General features: G+C 41.8%; 1 protein-coding gene across 1 annotated transcript in view; it reads right to left on the bottom strand.

The window, feature by feature from the left end:
- Positions 1 to 4,637: 4,637 nt before the first annotated feature.
- unc80 (unc80, NALCN channel complex subunit) overlaps positions 4,638 to 22,681 on the bottom strand; it is a 90,620-nt gene continuing 72,576 nt past the window's right edge. The window contains exons 50-62 of the mRNA XM_075891430.1: positions 22,324 to 22,555; positions 20,684 to 20,887; positions 19,483 to 19,578; positions 14,999 to 15,169; positions 12,541 to 12,664; positions 11,425 to 11,625; positions 10,631 to 10,726; positions 10,040 to 10,128; positions 9,248 to 9,416; positions 8,396 to 8,581; positions 7,339 to 7,563; positions 5,795 to 6,004; positions 4,638 to 5,458 (exon numbers count right to left, since the gene is read on the bottom strand). Of these exons, the coding sequence (XP_075747545.1) occupies positions 5,124 to 5,458; positions 5,795 to 6,004; positions 7,339 to 7,563; positions 8,396 to 8,581; positions 9,248 to 9,416; positions 10,040 to 10,128; positions 10,631 to 10,726; positions 11,425 to 11,625; positions 12,541 to 12,664; positions 14,999 to 15,169; positions 19,483 to 19,578; positions 20,684 to 20,887; positions 22,324 to 22,555 (2,338 nt within the window). The 3' untranslated portion in view covers positions 4,638 to 5,123. The remainder of the gene's footprint in view (positions 5,459 to 5,794; positions 6,005 to 7,338; positions 7,564 to 8,395; positions 8,582 to 9,247; positions 9,417 to 10,039; positions 10,129 to 10,630; positions 10,727 to 11,424; positions 11,626 to 12,540; positions 12,665 to 14,998; positions 15,170 to 19,482; positions 19,579 to 20,683; positions 20,888 to 22,323; positions 22,556 to 22,681) is intronic.

The following is a 22,681-nucleotide window of genomic DNA, read 5'->3' as shown; positions in this document are numbered from 1 at the left end:
GAGAAAGTACGTAAGAGGAGCTTGTGAAGAAAACATCATGAGAGCTCTCGGCTCAAATGCATGAAAAGACAAGAAGAGTAGATTTTTTTTTAAGGTTGAATGTTTGCATTTTAGGTGCCACCCCAAAAATTTGATTACGAGGCATTCCGTAGGGGTAGCCACCTGTTCAGCTTTGCCTGCCTCTGGTTCGTCAATGTGCACCTAGATGTAAGTGCGTAATGTTACTGTATTCTGACCTCGTCAAAATGCTGCCGCCAGGGCAGCAATCAAACCCACGAGTTCAAGCTCGGCAGTTCATCAGAACTTTTGCCACCGGGCTAACACGGTGGGTTGGGAATGACAGGATGTAGAGATTACAAGTATCACTAGAAGCAAAAAAAAAAAAAAGAAAAACCCTATTACGAGGCCCTTACCTCATATACGCATACCATTGCCTCATAACATTTTATTTGCTTAAACTTCTGCTAGGACTAGGCACTTTCGCACAATTTTATTGGTATAAGAAACACTCTCCAGACAGCAGTACACTTCCAATATACAAACAATATTTTTGATGTGGCCTGACATGGGGGACTGTTCAAGCACTTACAATATTTGAAGAACACCCAGAAAAATATATAAACATACTTGCTTGTGGTTAACACCCAACCTCTTGAATATTTCTTAGCACATGATTACCAAGTGCAGGGGGTGCCAACCAGGCATTCAGCCAACAATGACAAAGCATCTCATTCACCACTTCCATTTGCTGTTATTTTTGCTGAAGCTGACGCAACTGCAGCAAAAACGTTCCTCACAGAATCGAGAAAAATAATGCACTGTCACTCTGTGGAAATATTCTTATAGAATAGGTAAATGCGCCAGATTGAGGTATGACTGCCCTCGTAAACACCTTGGCAATTTAAGAAGAAAAAAAATGGAACTAATGCAGGCAGGCACAGGAAAATGATTAAGACCACACTTTGATTTAGAATATGCTTGCATCATAAAATGTCTTACACTGATGGTCTATGCGTTGTACTTATGAACTCCTCAGCATAACACACAAAAATTGATGCCATTAGGGCCAGCTCAGTTAGGCCCAGCTTCATTTTTGTTTAAATATTATGGATGGGAATGTCTCTTTGGTTTGGCATGGCACTAGATTTTCTTAAGTAGTATCCCTAACATAAGCTAAGTGCAAAAATCCTTTTGTCAAGAGACTGCAACAAACATGAACATTGTCATTTCTCGTATAAAAGCTTTAGCACTTAGTAGTATTGAGTGTGGAACACAAACTAGCTAAAACCGTCAAAGTGACCCCTGACAGGATCTGAAAGATGCATTCATGTGGTAAGAAAAGAGTTTGGCATGAGAGTCACCTGACACCACTTATTGGATGAATCTTCCAACTAAATATATAACAGTACTATATTGCTATGATTACAAAAGTACCTGTGAAATGAGCTAGTTTGCCAAGAGCTATAGCGAACAGCGCCGGTTTGACTGTTCACCTAGTGGCTGTAAATATTCTGGATACTGTCCAGTGGACAAGAAAAACATGTTGGAGCATTCACAAAGTTTTCAGGGCTGTCTTCTCACTAGATAAGCTTCATCATTGAATCCACTGTGTATCAGTAGCACATCCCAACAATACTATACTCGTGCCAGCATGTGCAGTTCAAGCGTGTTTAACCAGTGCATCATACTTCCCAAATTCTTATAGTTGTACTTGTATCCAAAAGCTGACCTTCCTTTTCTCTTTGCTGAAGTTTGCATGGGACATCCTCATTGCCACAGTTAGTTGCCTCATGTCCTCAACATGTGGACTCGCAGATGCTATGTGCCACAGCAAATCCTGGTGGCACTGCAAGTTCTCAAGTGCAGTTTTATGCGTAAGGTTGGCATTACTGTACAATTACATGAGTGCAAAAGAAAACAGGTGCTCCTATATTATTTAAACTCTCAAGAGTTGACTGAGCTCATCCTACCATCAGTCCCCTGTGCTACTTAAACTATGTTAAGAACATTGGTCACCAGAAATTCATAAGCTATGTCTTGCAAGAGAACACTGCAGAAAATTTATGTCACGAAATGTTTTCTGTTTTTCCTATGAATATTACCATTCAAAGTAAAATAAGCGCAGATCGAGATGTTACACTAGTTATGTACCATGTATCTTTTAGTTTAATGGTCAAATGTAAACATCCAAATAAGCACTTGCATTTCAAAACTTGTGAAATGCATGTTGTTGAACCTTTAGCTATGTGATATGGCCTTCTTCCTTTCTTTTTGTTTGTTTGTTTTGTTTTCTGCCACAACAAATGCATTAAAAAAGACCCCACCACGCCTTACAACTTGATGAGTCTCATATGTCAGCAAAGACCAATTTGTCTCTATTAACCAGGCATAACTCATTTAGATAGAAATCTCTGACTGTCAAGAAACAACTGCTGCATATTTCGCAGCTGTGTGGTATGAGTCGCATACAGTAATTATTTAGCACATTGAAGTGTACATATTGCTCAATTTCCTCAGCTTGCAAATTAGAGTAGAAACTTGCAAAGTTAAACATAAGATGGGCATCAGGAGCAAGAAATAAATTATATAACTCTCACAGCATTCAGCCAATATAATTTTTTTTTCATACCCCCCAGAGAGCTTAAAGTGGCACAGAAGACCACTTTGTTTACTCTTAATTTGGTGCACTATCATAACAATAAGTGATAATACAAGCCCTAAAAAAAGGCTCAAGTGGACATTGCAGCACTTCATGCCAGCTTCACAAAATGTCCATCATACTTACTTTCTAGTAGAAGTGCAATAAAAAGGACAGCATGTGTGAACACTTGGCTATTATAGGTGATGGACAGAGAAAGAGTTGTCATGAAAAATTGAATGTTTGGCATCTTTTCACTCTAGTAGTTGCTTAGTGTTAGCCGTGCTATCTGCACAAAGATTATATTTTTCATTAGATACTTTAATTAGGGCGAAGACCTCAAAACTCGCATCTCGTGGGGACACATGTGTGCCACTTCTAAAGTGATGCAAGGCTAACACATTTCCGTGGCCTGTCCCTCAATCACACCACAGTGCAGCCATTGGATAGTTGTACACATTAAACAACAGCCTTAGCATGACAAAGGCTTACCAGGAAACACACTAGCATTTTGAAAGCATGTTCAACCAAAGTGCGCAAAACTTTTGATGCAATGGCTGGCTATATGCCATCTGTCTGCTCACATAAAACACATCAGAGGCCATTGCCACTAGTGCCACTGTTGTCAGACAGTATTTTGGCTGCACATGCATACTGACATGTCTTACCCAGTCAACACTCGTAACACTTGCAGCTCCATGTTTGAAGCGAGCTTGAGACCCCTGGTGTATAAAATTTCTATAGTAAAGGAAGATAGCATTATATATATAAGAATATTCATGAAGAAGGAAAGGACAAGCAGAATGGGTGAAATGCGAATCAAAGTAAATTATGGCATTCTATATGAGTCCACAAATCGGCTATACACACATTTTACAATTTCGCACTTGATGATGTCTTTCAGTGGACATTCTATAAGAGCCACAGCATTGGAACATGCTTCATAAAATTCTCTTAATTCTTTGGTAATGCAGCTTCACAATGTCCAGAGCGAGAATTGTGCGACTCTGGCATAACAAGAAAGATCGGGGTGAAAGCCCCGTTCAAAAAAAATATATATAAAAATAACATGCTTAGTGTAAATTACAATACTGAATATAACAACAACAACCATAATAAAAAGCATTTGTGACTTGTAAATACAAAACATACAATAACAACAAAAATTCACGGACAATGAAAATTGCCCCACTCTGTGTGCATCACAATGAATGCCCGACGACATTGTACCCTGTTTGAGGCAAACAGTTTAAAACTGTCGTAAATTTTTCAAGTGTCTGTCAAACGCTCACATGTCTGTCATGCGACATCAAGCCGAACATTTCTTCCAAGTGGTTAACGTAAATCAGCAATGACGATAAGGTGCTCACATTTTGTTCATACAATGGTCGCAACGATTTGGACAGGAACTGCCAGCCATGCGGCTAAAAGGCAAGGTGAAAACATTTTGTTGCACAAAAAGAAATTGGTCTTTTTTCTGCCATTTTCGAATGTTTGTTCCCTTTTTATTTTCCCCCAAGAAGAAAGTTCATATTTGTTAGTACTTTGGCACATTGAACTGGTAGTTAGACTAAAAAAAATAAATTTTGCTCTAAAGCTAGGTGTACTGTAAAACTGATAAAGGGAACACTCGCATACTGGGTTCATCCGGATCTTGCTCTGTAACAAGAGTACAGTGGCTTGCCATTGCCACACACAACTAGTACTTGGCAGGTCCGACTGTTCTCAACGCATCTGTGGACAGTTATCGTTTGCACATGGGTCTACAACAATGGGTTACACACATTATGAGTGTTCCATCTAACAGCGAACCATACTGCACCTAAAAGGGGACCATTTTACCGAGTTTCTGACCAAACAAGGCCATAGCAAGCTGACTAAAGCAATCTTTTCAGCTTGGCAGAGGAGAGATTTTGAACACTACATTGCTACCAATCAAATGAGCTTCTGTAATTTTCACGTGTGACTTGCTTCTCAAAATAATGAAGCAATGATCTCGGATACTGTGAGGTCGTAGTACATGTTCAAAGCAAATACAGAAAACTGCATCCAACTAAAATTACCTTGAGATATGAAAATTCGCTTCCAAGGTAAGCTTTCATCAACAGGAAGCACAAAATGGAGGCTAAACATTAATGCTGAGTCTATTTCATTTGCTTTGCACCTTTCTTTGCTATTCCAACATGTATAATTAGACAACAATTAATTTCCTACACAACCTATCGTAACAGCTGCACAAATGGTTTGTATTAGGTTATGCACCATTACAAAGCTTAACATTCTTCATCTAGGCTACAAGCCCTCGTCATCCATCTTTTCACTTTGCACATTTCTTACGCACAGTCAATGCAGCAACAAATATTGTTGGCAGCTACACTGTGTTGTTAGTTATAGTTATAAACCCTCGCTGACATAAGCTCGGACTGACAGTATTCCAAGATCACGGCCTAACATAACCCCCTTTTTTTTTTCATTACGTACACTCCTAATCTTTACTTGGCCGATCCTCTGCTTTATGTTCACCAGTCAAGGATGCCAGAGCACCCACTGCACTGGCTGGCAATCCGTGAATGGAGGATGCCCGAGTAGGCCGAGGCCGACCTTCGGGCTCTTCCTCGGCCAGTGTCGGGGGCGGCGCTTCGTCCCCAGTGGCAATTCCTACCTCAGCCGCAGCCCAGCCAGCTCCCCGTCGCGACTTGCCAAACCTGAATGTCTTACGGCTCTGAGCCTTCTGGCGTTGAAGCCGGTGCCTTGGCCGCTGCGGCTCCCCGCTCTCAGGGGACTGCGGTCTAGAGGTAGTTGGGGTTGGCGGGCCCTCCCCTAGAAAGAACACAGCATAGCCATAAAATGACAACGCATCGACACTTCTACATCCTAAACATGAAATTATGGACACCAAATGTTTTAAAAATACAGCTAGCCAGGATTGCAGATAAGAAGACTACTAATTCGATTTTAATTTCATTACATTACATTAAAGCCCACCTAGGCCTTTATCAGAAGGCTCAGAGATGGGAGAAATTTTTTTTTCAAGCATGATTCAAGAAATTTCACAGCATATTAACAAAATTGTAAAAACGTTGAAAGGGCGGGCATGTTTGCAAAACTGAAAGGGCTGCCCACAGCATAAAGCATCGCCCAGAGCCTTGCCCTTACCAGTGGAGTCGACCCCCTCTGGCATACTGTCCTGTAGAGTTTCCTCATCGGTGGCTGCACCACTCTCGGCAACCCCTACAGATGTTAGGCTGCTGCTGCCAGTGCTCTTCTTGCTGCCTTTCTTTTTGATGAGAAGCGTGGATTTTCTGAACAAGCGAGGCTCAGATGCGGCAGAATGCTCCATGTCCAGGGCTTCCATTGGTCGATATACTGCAAGAGAAATCAGAAATATCATCATGCAGGAAGACTTACGTCATAACAGATTGATATATTCCACTTACACTGCCTTTTATTCATACCTCACTTCGTGCTGTATAGGGCAAGTGAAAATTAGAAGTCATGGAAAAATAATGATGAACACCCGTGAGCAAAAGTATACATTCCACTGCCAGCAAAGTATACAGACAATTGCCATTTGTATACCTTTGCCACCTCTGCACCCTCCAGTGGTGAGCCATCTGCTATTGCGGCCATTTCTCTGATGAATTCCATCAGAGCAATGCTCCCAACAGCTATTTCGTCAAAGTGAGGCTCTCGACAGCACACAGCTTATGACTAGACAGCGTATACACCAACTTTAGCTCACGCTTCCGTGATCTATATACCCTACTTTTGCTCACGGGTGTACATACTCTACGAACCTATCAGGCTTGCAGCTAGACAACTAGCTACGGCAATACTATAGAGGCAGTAGACATCTACAGCAGGCATTAGACACCAAACACTATAAAACAATTACTTATCCCCACGCCCCCTCTCCTCTTTCAGCATAGCCTGCGAGAAAATGTACATCACCTTATATCAAATCCATTTACCACATTTCCACTTTCCACCAACTTTTTTTATGATTTGGAGAGTTTAGTCACAGGGCATCTAAGGGCTAGAGCGACACATAATACAGAAAAAAAGAGAAATTGAACATATGGTACAAGAACATTCTGCTACAGTATAAATGGTTCTCGGACTAAGGACTTTGGCTCCAACAACTAACTCACTTTACTGCAACAATGTGAATTTATGCAGTCTCGCTGTACTAAAATAAGTGCCTTGATACGAGCATATCAATGCAGCACATACATCTGCCCTGACATACATGCATAACGACCACATACGTGCACATCAACGCAGCACATTGCTCCCGCATGTTCGAAAAACATGGCACTGGGAGGAGGGCAATGCATTTCAAGGATGAGCACCCTCACAAGCACTGTAGCATGGATGTGCAATCACATATTAATAATTTAATATGCATGCAACGTGGCCACTGACTCCCCACTGGAATATATAAAGTAGCACTCTGTTTGTTCCATGCTTTAAAAGATATCACATCCTGTTGCTTTTTTGGTAGACAAACATTCTGCACCTGTAACTGCAGCTCACTCTCGAATTCTATGCTATTATTCATGACGAGTGCTTGCACCCACAGGACATACGTACGAGCAAAGGAGCATATGTACAACCGTCAGAGTAGTCTGTAGGTGCTTCTCAATCAGAAAAGGAAACATTTGTGTGCAAGACTACAATGTGAGTGCCAAGGTGGCTACCTTGGGTAGGTCCTTCCTCCTCAGGGTAGCTGGTCCTCCTGAGGAAGCGTTGCATTACCCTTCGGCTGCTACCTTCGCGTGATTGAAGTCGTATGCTAAGACCCCGGTGTGAGTCGCGCTGCTGCTGGCTCTCCCGATGAGGTTCTCTCTGCGACTCGGAGCGCATGATAGGCAGAGGTCTTGGAGCTGGGCCTCCTGCTGGCACCGCCCCAACTGCACCTTCTGCTGCATCAACCACAGCAGCAAATCAGACCATTGGGAGCACTTCAAGTGGCATTCACAGCAGAGAAAAGATGCCGGAATGAGTAGAACAAAAATGTTGCAGTGCAACAGCAAGAGAACCGTAAGCCTGTGCACAGGGAGTGTTGGAGGGGTGGCCATTCTCTAATCATCTAAGAGGAGTGCCAGGTCAGCTCCCTACACTCACTCAGTCGTACCTAATTCATATTTGTTTAATATGCGGGGTTATAGATATGCAGGTTTTTGACGATAATGGTGGCTGAGAGCCCTTTGCGCTGCGTTCCAAGGATGGTTTACTTCCTCCTTTCACCCCCTTGAAAGCCTTATGAGCATTAAAAGCATGATATTGCTTCGCTTTCATTTTTGCACCCACTGCAAAGCACTTCTTTTTTTTTTTTTTTTCAAACTAATCCAACGAGTGAAGGGGAGGGTTGCAGAGATATTGGCTCCTCAAGTTTTAGAACTCGCAGCACACCTATGATAACAATATTATTACTCTCTCTACTTGATAAAGCTGCATACACGAACACCCAATCCACCTTATTCATTTTCCTGTGCAGCCCCTCTGCAATTTTTGTAGTGTTTTGGTAGAGGCTACAACAAGCAGTATCACTACAACAAGAGCACTTAAGATCAAAAAACGTTGCAGGACTTTTCTGCTAGAAGAAGGGTGGATGCGCCGTGGCATCATGAAAAAGGCAGATTAGAAAACGATCAGTTACTACAGGAACAGCGACATGAAGTATAGTGCCAACAAAGCATGGTGCACCAACACAAGAAGAACTAATAATCCATAGACTCGCCCAGCTGAGCTCACCTGATTCAACTGAGCCCATGCCCGGTGGTCTGCCAAGTCGAGTGATGCTCTGATGGTCAGGTGTAAGTTCAGTGAAGCTGGGCCGGTGACCACCCCCTGCGACCATGGCACGTGTGAAGCTGACTGACTGGGACATCTCACCACCATGGCCTTCCACAGATGGCTTTCCACGCTCCAGTTCTCCTCCTGCCATGCCAAGGTTGGCAGGATTGTAATCAATAATCACCGACATTTATCTAAGCTTTACCGACGACACTTCACATGTGATACTAAGTGCTCTGCAAGGAGAAATTGCAATCTATGTGAACATAACATAATTCTATAACCATTTACAGATTTTTTACATTAGATACAAAGGGCACAAGCAAAATGGGGTCTCCATTGTCATGGCTATCATCTTTTCCATTTTGCTGCTCCATAACAATACAGAAAAAGTAATAATCAGTTAGAAGGAAAAGGAGAGGGTAATCTTTTTTTTTCTTGTTCATGAGGTCAGTCTCCTGATTTACACAGCCACTAATAAATGTGGCAACAGTAATGTTTATCATAGTTACAAAACGATATTATGTAATTTACACAAATGTGCTAGAAGGCAACTGAAAACTGGTATTAACAAATGATATATTATTGAGCCCTGAGGTCCAAGTTCTGTCATTTTCAAATTTATTCTTGAGGATTTTTCATGTCATGTTTTCACAAACAGAGATACAGAATACCTAAATTTTGCATCCACTGTGACAGCTAGCGGTCTGAGGACTTTCAACATGTCTGATTTAGCATGCAATGTACAATTCGATGAGCGTGGTTACGACTCAAAGATATAAATGCAAATCAAAATAATGCGATAGTTACCAAGTTTCCAGGCAACGAGGTCTTCCTTCAGCGTCTTCAGTTCATTCACAAGGTCCACAAACATACAGCCAAAGCTCTTAGGAGTAGGCAGGTTTATTCCTTTGATCTTATCCCTGATTAGCTGCTGGTAGTAGTATTCCTGCTCATTGTCACAAATGGTCTGCAATATCTAGAAACATGAAAATGGTACTTGACTCACCAATGTGCAGTTTACATGTAGACTCGGCCTATTTAAACATTTCTTCTTAATTTATTTATATATGCATCGTAGTATGGCTGCACCGCGACACAGTGATAAGCCGAAAAATGCTCAAATGCCCAACATCACACCTGTCAGTTATGCCACAGCGACACAAAAGTGGCATTGAAAATATGCCTGTGCGTCCCCTGTGTCAAAACGACATGGCCTGACATGGAACCTAAACAAGCCAACTTCTTGTGCTGCTATGATACAGATTCAGGAACGAATGACCTTTGGTTTTTAGGCAACATGCCTTATGCATCATCATGGGTAAGGTATATTTTGCAGCAGGCTCATGCAACAGTATAGTATGAGACTTGCCTTGTAAAATGCTGAAATCGAAGGCTGGTGATAAATAAAAACAAAATAAAAAATGAGCTGGTTCCCACATGAGAACCTTGTTCACAATATCATTGTGAATAAGGTTCTTTTGTGGCAACCGAAACGCTTTTGTTTTCTTTTTATTTATGGTCAAAGTTCCGTCCCTGCTTTTTACAATGCCATTCCCCAATCATACGGGACTTCATCAAACTCTTGATTTGAGGACTTGCCTTGTATTTAATCAGTGGAAACAGCAGCACATAAAGAGGTGTTCGGTGAGTAACCACAAAGTCGAGAAAGCTCCAAAGAGCGAGTCCACCTAGAATGAGATAGTGCGAGAAAGGAATACTATGTTTAAAACACGTCTAGGACTTTTAAGTTTTAAAGAATTATCCTATTGTAGGAACGGAGCGCAGCTGAAATCAGAAACCACACAATTTTTGGGTTCACGTAGTCATAAAAGCCAAACAAAGCTAAAAATATATACGTAGTGCTGCATCAACATTGCAATGGCACTGAATGCATGTACAAATGCTTATAAATGATTATAAAAAAAAAAAAAAACAAGCAGCCTCCACAATGCTCCAATAAGAATTCGCTCTTGCGTTCATAGGTGGCATTCATGATCCAGTATTAAACGCAATAACCGGTTTGCAGACATGGAACATTGCTACGCAGAGACCATCCCTCGTGGATAAAAAAAGTTTCAGTGAAGTACTACAGATGGGAACTGTCACAAAGTCAGCAGCATACAAGAGGCGAACAGGATAGAGCTAAGCAAAAGTCCTGTCTTGAGGCCTTCGTAAAGTATGACAACTCACCTTGTAACCTGTTTCCAAGTTCACGAATACATCGTGCTATTCGGTGCCAGTCGCCTACAAGCTGTCTCTCGTAACACACGATCAGAATTTTCAGCCCTGTGATTAAAAAAGAGAAAAATAAAGCAAAGTTACATCAGATAGGTTAGATGGACAAACAAGCCAAAAATGAAGCTTGAAGGTAATTTGCACTTAACAAACAATGAAAGAAAACGATACACAAGGACGAGCGCTTCTGTATTTTTTTTCTCCCTGAAACATTCATCTAACACTGGAGGCTTTGCAGGCAAACATTACTTAAATTTTTGCCCCCCAGGCTGCGCTCGAGCCAGTAATATCAGCTCACTACTTTTTGGAGTTGTAATGGTTGAGGCCTATGAGGAGCTTCACAATTCATGCAATTAAATAACTCTGAAAGATAACTACATGGGACAGTGAGTACATAAATGTTTGGTTTGACATCGTAATAACGATCAAGATATCATTGCTGATTTTCCTCTAATAGCATGTGACGGAGTCATTTATACCGTAGCAAAGAATGGTTGGTTGACTTTGTGCTAAGTGGGAAAGCACGAAGCTCAGACTGGTAATGCATAAATCGGCTACAGAACATAAAGGACGTATTCTCCATTGAAGTTTACTGAAAGCTTTGATAGCCATGCATGGGAGTTCATATCCAAAACTAAATCCAAAAGATAACTGTTATGCAATGCACCATTTCATTCTGTAAGCCACAACAATGAAACGTGCTGACATTAATCTGGTGGCTATGAAAACAGCGGTGCATGCATGCTTACCAAGGAATCCAATCTGGTACAGCGAGCTTCTGACGACACTGGACGACTTCTCGCGCGTTGATGCAGTGTTCTGTTGGGCCTCTGATGGTGGCTTTCCCACAGCACTGGACGGATGGTGCTTGTGGGCTCCAGCGGGAGACAAGGCATTCAACACCACAGTCAAACCAAAGGAGATGTCCATCTGACGCATCTTGGGCACATCTGCAAAAGTATGCGCCGTGTGCTGTGGTCAACATATTGCTAAGCTGGAGCTGGAAAAGCCACTAAAGCTATGGTAATGTATCTGCTTGTAGAGTCACGCGCACTGAATATTACTTTCATTGCCAAATACTATGCAAATATATGAATTTTTGGGTAATCTGGTGTACAGTCTTCTTCGAAATTTACTTAATTTTGTAAGAGATGTAAGGTGCTAAAAATGCAGTGCTACGGTGAGCTATAATGGAAACTTAATGTTGTTTTATCACAGTGCAAGCATAACCTTGCCAGCAAACTTTTTCAGTACAACAGACTCTCCGTAAATGGAAATCTGTTGAATGGAACTGCTGCTTAAATCGAACACGTGCTTCTAACAAGATATGTTTTGTTCTTGTACTCTTCACCCTTGTTCATCTTTCAGTGAACGAAACCCTTTTTTAAATAAACTTATTTCTCTGGTCCCTTCAGGTTCCTTTTAATGAGTCTACTTATATTCAATCAGCTTAAAGCGACAAACCTTCTGGCATGTAATTTCAATGAAAGCATGCACGTTTTATCTGATGCCATGGCTGTTCTTTGAACTAAGTATACCGATCACACTTCTTTTTTTTTTCGGAAGCCAGCATTAAGTTTAGTCAACCTTAAAGTATAATCAAGACATCGGGAGTGCAATATAGTGAATGAATCTGTAGCTAGACTATTTTTCTTCCAACATGACAATTTGTCTTTCTTAGAACTAAGCATTCTCAACCACACGATAGTCTTGAATGAACACACGAGCATGTTACATAGGGTAGCTTCGACACTATACAAAGCTCCCATTTTACGCAGCACTCCATTATACTTTATTTCACACTGTTATGAAATGGAGTGTATATAGTATTTCAAATAAGCTCTACAAGCAAGTAAAGATTTTACCTTTTACTCCACTGCTCACTCTGATGCAAAGGGGAAGAATAAAATTCATAAGAAAAATTTCGGTCTTGTCAGTGCTTGAGAGAACAGATGAGCCTCCACAAATGCTCTCCAATGAGAGCGAGTCCTGCATTACAAATTATACAATTAGAAGTGCACTAGACAGTCACAAGTAATCTTTGAAACAATTTTCTGCATCTCATCTTACTTAGCCAGTTGGAATAATGCCAGACCGAATATTACCAAGCTACAACTGTATTGTTCTGCAGTCACTACAATGCAGTGCAAGCACAGCACTTACACTGACTCTTGACAATTCCTGTGGTGTAAACTTAAGCTGATTCATATTGTAGTAGCATCACAGAACACTTACCGTATTTTCGCGCCTATAACCCGCACCAAAAACCCAAAAATTTCAGTGGTAAAGTGGAGGTGCGAATAATACACGGGGTTTTTCCTATAGTGCTGCTTCACAGCAATGCGTGTTGTGCTGTGAAGCCCCTTAACAGTGTAGCGAAGGCTATGGAGGCGGTTTCCGCAAATTCGTGTTGCTCCCCAAGTAGCACGGCAGCTTGCGGCCGATTTTGGTTTCGCTTGCTTGCATCATTGAAGCGTTTAGAAAAACATTTGGGGAGAGACAATTCGTTTGTTCAGTGTAAAATCTCACTGTCACACCACAAGTATATTTTATGGACGTTTGCGAGAGAGATAGAGATATTATCAGTAAATTTATGTACTACTTTTTGACGCGGTAGCAGGCATGCATTTCGGTTCTGTTTTTTCCAGGGTGCTGTTACAGTGTACTAGAAAGGGTAGTGCTAAGTCGTGGAAGCCTAAGTCGATCTGTTCTGTCACCATGAGTAGCGTACGGCGGCAGTCCTTCATGGCACAGCAAAAGCTTAAGATCATCACCATCGCCGAGGAATTCGGAAATCGCGAAGCGGGAAGACGGCACGATGTGGACGAGTTCTGCGTGCGACTATGGAGAAAGAAGAAAGGGAGCCTACAAGCTGCGCACCGCGACCGTAGGTCATTTCGCGGCCCCAAGACCGGTGCCTACCCTGAGCTGGAGGCGGAGCTAGTAAAGTTCATCGAAGATGTGAAAAGCAGGGGTCACGCGGTATCGACCGAGATGGCCCAAGTGGAAGCGCGGCGACTTTCGAGAGAGCTAGGCCTACCTCACGAGTTCTGTGCGAGCCGCAAATGGCTGCACCGCTTTATGAAGCGGCAAGGGCTCTCAATCAGACGGCGGACTGCAATGCTTGCCGGCTTCTTATGAGGAGAAGCTGCCCAAGTACCAGAGATATGTAATTGCCCTGCGAAAGCAGCACAATTACATTTTCTCGCAAATCGGCAATGCGGATGAAACTCCTGTTTATTTTGAAATGCAATTGGACACAACGATTGAGAAGACGAGCAGCAGTTCGGTGAGCGTGCTGACTGGCGGGAACACGAAACTGCACATCACAGTCTTGCTTTGTGCCCTCGCCGACGGCACGCAACTGCGGCCGTACGTCATCTTGAAAAGGAAAACTCTACCAAAGATTCATTTGCCTGCCGGTGTGGTGGTGCGCGCACACGAGAACGCGTAGATGAACAGTGACTTGTTCGTGGACTGGATCAAGACGGTATGGGAATTTTTTTTTTCTTTCTCGGTGAGCTGAAAGTAGGGGTGCGGATTATATGCAGGGGCGGGTTATACGCACAAAAATACGGTATGTTTTGTGAATTGCACCAGTACAGAATAAAAAAAAAAAAAATGCAGGACGCATAAAATGTGCACAGCAACTAAAGTGTCAAAAAAGAAGAAATGGATACAGAGAGCACGTGTATTCACAGGTGCTTGTGTGTCAGGCTTCGTAATTATTCATGCCGTGTCCTACGTTTTGTGTCACATTGCATCGAGGTTCATTTTTTGATCCTCATTGACTAATACCTCTATCTCAGAGACAGATTCTCAGTGAATGGTGACTTCATGGATGTAGAGGAATCGGAAATTCCCTGCTGTGAAAACCGTACAGAATAATTTTTTCCCAATAACAATCTCATAATGCTTTAACTTGTACACCTTTCGCATAGTGGCAGTTCAAAAGTGACATCAGTACTCATCATTCTGATCCATACCATAAAGCACATCAAGTACTCAAACCTCTTTCTGGGCACACACGCACATGCACACACAACACTGGCTCATCACTCACTTTCTCACTCGACTCGACTCAACTAACTCAAAGCGTTGCGATACAGAAAATTTTATGAAACCTTGGCTGTAAGCACCTTCAACATTTACACACAGCACTCTCAAAAATGCAAAAGCAATTGTAGATGCAAAATTTCTACAGAAGCTCAAATGCATCATTGCAAGAAGTACTAGGTGCCAAACACTTTGCTTTGTCTAAGCACACTAAAAAGGTACTATAAAAAAACTTGCAATGTAAGCATAAGAGGCCAAAGGACGCACCCCAAGTGCGACCATTTGCATGGTCACAAGTCGCACAGCCACAGAGCAAAATCCTGGTGGTGGAGACTGAGCCAAAGCTGCCGCTGACACTGAAACGTTGCCACTGCTCTCGGCTACCAAAGATGCGTTCTGATCACCCACAATGATGCTCTGGCAAATGGCAACCAGTGACTGAAAAGCAAAATCAAGAACTGCATTAGGGCCAAATTGTTCCACGATGCTTTGTGCTTTTTTGTCAGCTGCTGCAACTTCCTGCTTAACACTTACAAGCTCCATGATTGAGACAAGATTCTAGAGAGCAAGCTGGATTAGGATTTGAGCAGTTAGTTGCCTGGCAGCATGTTCTGCACCACTTCCTTTTTAGAAACCACAATGCTACACGTGCTACACGATATCAAACGATGGCAAACATATGCAACTCAGACAATTTCACAATTGCAACCATTAAGTGCACAATGTACAAGCTTCAGTTCTTTTCCACAAACTATTTCACCAGCTTCTGAAGAGTGTAAAATGTTGATCTACAAGTCAGGACATGTACAATGAGATAAGGTGAGTATACAAATCACATTGTTTCACTTCAGATCAGTTTTTTTTTTTTTATGTAGGAAGCTCTCAGTTTTACTTTAGGACATCAAACCATCCTTAAACATTGTTGAACAGTACCTCTGCATACACAAACACTCGTGTATGCAATACAAATAGCTTCCATCAGATAAAAAAAGTAAAGGTCATAAAATGTTGACTCGTTTTTCTGATAGTCACAAAGGAGTAGTCAGTGACATAGTAAAAAGCTTCCATCCACTATGACAGAAACGTGTTCTCCAGAAATAAACTTAGAAGTAGATCAAATTTTGCCTTAGCATATAATTTCTATCAAGAAACATATAATGCTACGTAATTATGTCAGCCATTCCACCAGATGAAGTAATAGTACTTGAGATTAATTGTATTGAGGCTTTTCCGGTCATCGGTATTGTACTCCAGAATGTCCCATCGGTAGTGCGAATCATGAATCATATTTATCCTAACTTCTCGTTTACTGAAGTGCTACTGCACATCATATTGGTCTCTCACATGCTCTTAAGCATTGACTTTTCTCTCTGACATAAATTATATATGCCTTTAATGTCCTTTAGGAGAATACTAAAAATAACATCATTAAAAGCAAGAAACGCTAAAGAAAGACATGTCTACAATGTTCATTTCACTGTTTTCATGATAGAAGGAAAACGGTCTTTCTTTTTCTTTTTTTTTTCATAACATACATAATTTCCTTCTAAAAAAAATGCATATGTTCCTCGTGTAGCAGCACTTCCACTACAGTTGGTGGGCGGAAGCTCTGAACTTAAAAAACTTGTTCAGATAAATTAAGCTAGCACATCAAGCAACAAAACTAAGTATGAGCAAATATTTGAGCATTTAAAATATTCCAACGAATGTCACCCCCCCCCCCCTAGTATTCGAATCCACTTCGATAGCAATTTATATTACTCCAGTTTTTGAAGTATCCAAAACGAATAATTATATGTATATTTGAACGCATTTAACCTTCTATAAAAGCAAAATCACTGCAGTGCGGGCGTAATATGCCATGAAACAATCTAGAACAAATCCACACTGCCTTTAAGTCGGACTTAAAGGTTAAATGTACATAATAGTACTTCTCCAAGATTAATTATTTTTAAGTCTAAAAGTGTGTTATACAGGTTTACATGTACTGAATGTAGTCATTATTAAAGCTTCACATAACATGCCAGTTGTAACTTGCATTCTACTGCTTTTCAAATCTTGCTATTATTCAAAGTTGTTTCCACTTCACTTTGAACCAAGAAAAGTGATACAGTCAAACTCCGCTACAACGAATGCCACTTCAACGAAATTTCCTCTACAACGAAAAATTCACAATACCCCGTCAGCAGTCCATAGAAGTCAATGCATAAATATTGTCACCACAACGAAGACTTTTTCTTCGGTCGTCCCATTTCAACAAAATTTTACGATGCAATTCCAGGCTAAGATACTTATTGCTATGCAGTGAACCCAATCTTTAACATTTCGATGCATTTTCAGAGCCTGAAAATGCGTCAACGAAGTCTAAAACACGCATTGGCACCACCAGAAACCGCCGCTGTTCAGAAAACATGGGCGCCGCCAATGCTCGATAGCGATAGCAATGAGACTGCCCTGCCAACCTTGCTTTTGCCACGGGCTTGCTTTTGAGCCACAGACAATCCAAAGCTGAAGCTCGGTCGCTCAGTTCATGGCATGGAGTTTCATACAATAATACCTAGAGAGGAATCTGGTGCTGCGATCCTGTACCCCCATGGAAATAATGGGAAGTACAGGCTTCGGATTGGATAGGGCTAGCTAGTGAACTGTCTACAAACCTTTTTCTACACTTTTAGTTTCATTCTTCACACAGCACGGGTAGTGGGGTGTGGTGAAAAGCGCTGAAGCAGTGCCTTTGTTGTTCGAAGAGGCTGAAGACCATTAGGTCTCCTGTTTAGCTGCGATGTTCGAGCTTTAGGAGTCATATTTGACAGTTCAAACGAGGCGTCATCCACTCACCACTGCGCATAGATGTAGCGTTTCATGCCAGTGCAGGATATCGCATCAAGTTCATGTTTTTCCATGAGCGCACCTCACCTAAACTCATTTTAGTCAACTGTGAAACGGTGATGAAGCTAAGTAGACGCACCGTCACGCCTCACTGACTCGGCTTCATAACAGAACCAGAAGTGCGTTGGGGGCAGACCATTTGGGCAGACGCACCTAGCGTCACAGAAGATGAAACATTAATTGTTTCTCACTTAATACTGTACCCTTATTTCCATAAATAGATAATGTGTACTTTCGAGAGAAAAACAAGCATGTTTGCTTTCAAGTGTTGTAAAAAATAATTCATTAAATTTTGATGACAAGTCTGGAACAATGGAAGAGCGATGCATACTCTGGTGGTTAAATTTGCCCCGGTTTCACTTTTGTCACCTTGTAACAAAAATAATTTGCAATAAAGTTGGCGCACAAATAAATAAAGTAAGATTCAATGAACTATAAGTTATTATCACTTTGTTTTACACTCGGAAAAGAAGGTTCGCGAATGTCAAGATTGTAATCCATCCGAAGCAGATCCGAAGCCTGTACTTCCCATAATTCCCATGGGGGTACAAGCGCCGCTGAAGGAGCCCGCATAGACACTAGCGCCAGATTCCTCTTTAGGTATTATTGTATGAAACTCTATGGTTCATGGTTTCCTTCATGCAGCTGCTGGGTGCAACCTCGGAACGATGCCTTTTCCGATTCCAATGCTTATCATTATGTTCGCGCTTGGCCAGTGTGGTAACCAATCAGAGCAGCTGTTCATCCGGTTTATCAACAAAATCAGCTAGCCGCGAGTAATGGATCATAAGAATGGCTTAGAATAAGGCAAAAGTCGCCGCTCCACAATACCCTGCCTCCATCACGGCGTTGTCGGATACACTTTGATAGCGGACAGCTGCTGGGCGTTAACGTGTTAATGCAATTGTTTGGTTCATTGACGAAGGCAGTTTTAGGCGTTGTTTCAGTATGCTTTTCACCATGTTCTCACTAAACAAGGGTAAAAATCACACTGTGACGCTGCTGGGACAGAATAGAAAGCAGCAGACACTTTTTGAATTTGGAGAATAAACATTCTTATGTTTTGTAGCTCAGATCAGCTATATTTTTTCGATTTCACTACAACAAAATTTTTGCTTTAACGTAATTTTTTCCATGCCTTGTCAGTTTCGTTGTAGCAGATTTTGACTAGTAATTACATATGCCTCATTCCAATTAATGAAAATATTGTTAAAGTTAGTAGGGTCAAGACGAAAATGCTCATTTTTTTTAATAGTATGCGATATAACTATTCAAAGTATTCAGTTCAAAACCATTTGCTTTGAATTTGCATTGAATTCAAAACTAACTTGTAGTCGCCCATCGCTAATCAAAACATAACACATATTCTAAGTGTCTGAAATCTTAATGACAACTTGCTGGCAAACTGCTCTTTACTAAAGAAGACCTTTCACAAATGTCTTGCTCAAATGATTCTGCTACATAAATGCTTCCTACATGTGCTAATTAATGAACCACAGTAAATGTTTCTTCAACCATGCAACTGAACACTCAGACAATGAATACTAATACTGCAGAAATGTTGCAACAGAATTAAGTCAGCCTTCCAACCATCTACTCACTCTAGCATAAATGTAGCTATGCAAGTAACATTTGCAGTTTTCTCAGTGCATTGTGAAAAAAGGGGAAGGCCATTCACAGTCTTTGACTATAGGACCCTCCTTTGTTATACTGTTTTCCATTTCAATGTACCCTAAAATTGTAAAGTGACTTTGACTTGGAGTAAGATTGTGTGTGATACATTTCACACATTCAGGAATCATATTCACTATGTTCATTTGAGAGGTCGTAGCATTTTCTTTAAGGCTTCACACAAAAATTACCTTTAGATGAGGCAGGTGAGCAATGTATGGATGCTTGTAGAGTGTCATGTAGACACCTTTTAACAGATTTCGCGCTGCATCCCAGTCAACAAGCCTCTGAAATGAAATGAGCAAATCCAGTCAATGATGGCAAGTGTAAGCAAAAAAACAAGGTTTGATTACACCAATATCGCAGTACAAATTGCGTTGACATCGTAATGAAGTAAAGAGTTAGACAGTTTATATTCTTCAATTTATCTATAATCTAAGCATGCAAAGGCTAGACGCTAAAGTGAAAACAAAAAGTACACTTCTTACATAATTACCTGCAGTAGGACTTTTACAGTAAACTTTTGAGGATGTATGTATAGTTTGCTTATAATATTACTTGCACAATTTTTGGCAGTGGAATCTAACTATCAGTAGTTGAAAAATATGATGTCTTCTATCAGAACAACTGGCACCCTGGCAGCACTTTGGCTGCAGATATCTTTATAAAACATAGAACATTGAAGCACGAGACTTCATATTGCAAAAAGAAATTAAAAGTAGGCACCTGAACCTGAAATCTTCATCTACCAAGTATGGTAGATGAAGAGTAGCTGTGATGTCCAACAGAACATCATTTTTCCTGCCACAGCAACATCCAAAACTTTAAATTTCCAGAACACATGAGCTACATTCTTCCAAGTTTTGGAAACATATACCAGCAGCTTCTGACTTCACAGCGACTTTCTATAATGCAGGAAGCAATATGCAATGACTCACCAGTGCTGCAGACAATGTTGACAAGTCAGAACAAAAAATTTAGCTGTCATTCGTTTCACTGAAGTTGCATCAGTTGGTGTTCAGAATAGCCAGCATAGGCAAGTTAGGTTATGAATAAAAAAAGAGTTATATGACAACCTTTAAAATGGCACAGGCACATTGAAGCACTCAGCTGCATGTCACGAGGGGTATGTAATTGTGTAGAATCGTGTCTTCATGGAGTTGTAGTATAGAACCCTTTACCCAGTATAAACGAATGCGAGTCGACAGTCACATACAAACACCACTACTATAGTTAAGAGTAGAAATGTTCACCCATTCTAGATAAGTGACTAGTACAATGCATGATATCAGATGCCATGAGTGATAAAAACAGTAATCGAGCACTTGCCTTCTCAATCACTATGAGAACAACCAATTATATAAGCTTGGAATTGGGAAGTGTGAGACTTGCCCGTATGGCAGGCTTCTTGGCAATCTTGGTAAAGGTCTTGTCAAGGCGTCGAATGACCATGATAAGGGCAGGCCTCATAGCCTCTTGTGCCCACTCCGACTGTGGCAGCACCTCGTTGAGGTAGCGCCGCAGGCCTCGGCAAGCCATGGTCTGGGGGTCATATGGAGCCATCTTGAGAAGACTGTGAGCCACCTCCGCCAGACGCTATGAAAGGAAAGTACCTTCATTCATCTAGCCCCTTTAAACTCTTAGGCCAACATAGGAGGCTATTCTTTCTAATACACAACAAAACACACAGACAAAATGAGATGGGCACAACTGACAAGAGTAGGGAGTTGGGCAGGGTGGTAAAGCTGCATGTTGACATGTTGAATAGGACAATGAGACAATGGCAGACAAAAGAATTTACTTGGGACAGAACACTTCTAACTTTTTGCATGCTTTCATGTGGTGTGATGGTGACAAGTGTTGCAGAAAAAGTGGGAAATGTGTAACTCTTTATTCGGGGGAGCTTGTGCCCCACAATTAAAAAAAATTGCCCGCAGCTTCCCTCGGGGGAACACTGAGGAGGATGCGGACCATATAATTGGTTAACGGGGTGTTAAAGTGCGACTTACTTGGGTCGATGGCTAAATTGGTTAACGTGGTTGTGAAATGGGGTGTTAAATTGCGACTTACTTGGGTCGATGGCTAAATTGGTTAACGTGGTTGTAGGAGGGGGTGTTAAATGAGTGAACACGTACACACGTATGCGAAAGGGCGGTGCTGGTCGAAGGGACGTCGATCATTGTGTTTGTGGATTCGTTGGAATTCATTTCACCGCGACCTTGGACGTCGACACGCCGTACAAACCAACCGACGAGCGGCAACTGAGCGAGCGAGCGCCGACCTTGAGTATATATACAGCACGACGGCGCATGCACTGTCAGCTGTTGAATGTTCTCGAAGCGCGACGCCACATGCGCGTCCACTGGAGAATCAGGAGAATTGTAGATGTCGAACGCGGTGTGTAGAGGAGGAAGGGTGCACAGATGGTGGAAGAGTGGGCGACGGCGCGACGGCGCATGCGCGCGCGTCAGCTGTCGAATGTTTGAGAAGCGGTGCGGACGGCGCGGACGGCGCACTACAAGGCGCGAGTATAAGATGCTCCGCATCTAAAAGTCAAGCATAAAAAAATTCACTGATAGCAGAGAGAACAGTGCTCGACTGTCAAATAAAATGTTCGGCAGTAAAGTGCATCAGAATTTTATACCTGCGGCAGTGAAGCTTCAAGCATTAGCTTTGGTGGCCGAATTAGGTCCAATATAATTGCTACAGTTCGCATTGCTTGTCAAAAGGTTCTAAAATATTCTGGAAGGCTCCCAAACATTCTGGCATGGCTTGTGCAAGGCAGTGGTTACACATGTAATGGGCCAGTTATATATTCGCATTGCTTGTCAAAAGGTTCTAAAATATTCTGGAAGGCTCCCAAACATTCTGGCATGGCTTGTGCAAGGCAGTGGTTACACATGTAATGGGCCAGTTATATAAATACACAAGGGGGCATGCACATGGCAACATGCTCCAAATGCTAAAGAGTAGCCCCCCCGATCAGCTCGGTCAAATATAATTCACACAGTGCTTAAGCAAGTCTAACGTACCAAGTGGCACTTGACATCCAGGAGCTCGGTAGCCTTGCTGGGCAAGTCGGGGATTTTTTTGCTCAGATCAGCCAGGCGGGCTGAGCACTTAGTGAGAAACTCTGCCACCACTGATAGCAGCGTGTCCCGTGGTTGTCGGAACTCAAGTCGCAGAAGATCACTGTCCTCATCGTCCCGTTCATAGTGAATTCCAGCTGGCTTCCTCGACCCGTACAGCGTCTCATTCACAAACCTGCCACACAGCAGTAAACATTTGTGTGAAGAACAAACAATAGTAAAGCTATGCGACTCCACTTTTATTGTTATGCTGGAAAAATTGGGACCTTGGAGGGTTCCAACGCAACACTTCCCTTTCATG

The sequence above is a fragment of the Rhipicephalus microplus genome, chromosome 1 (assembly GCF_043290135.1).
Source record: "Rhipicephalus microplus isolate Deutch F79 chromosome 1, USDA_Rmic, whole genome shotgun sequence".
NCBI lineage: Eukaryota > Metazoa > Arthropoda > Arachnida > Ixodida > Ixodidae > Rhipicephalus > Rhipicephalus microplus.
Note: the sequence above shows the minus strand (reverse complement) of the source record. Positions and strands in the feature narration are given on the sequence as shown.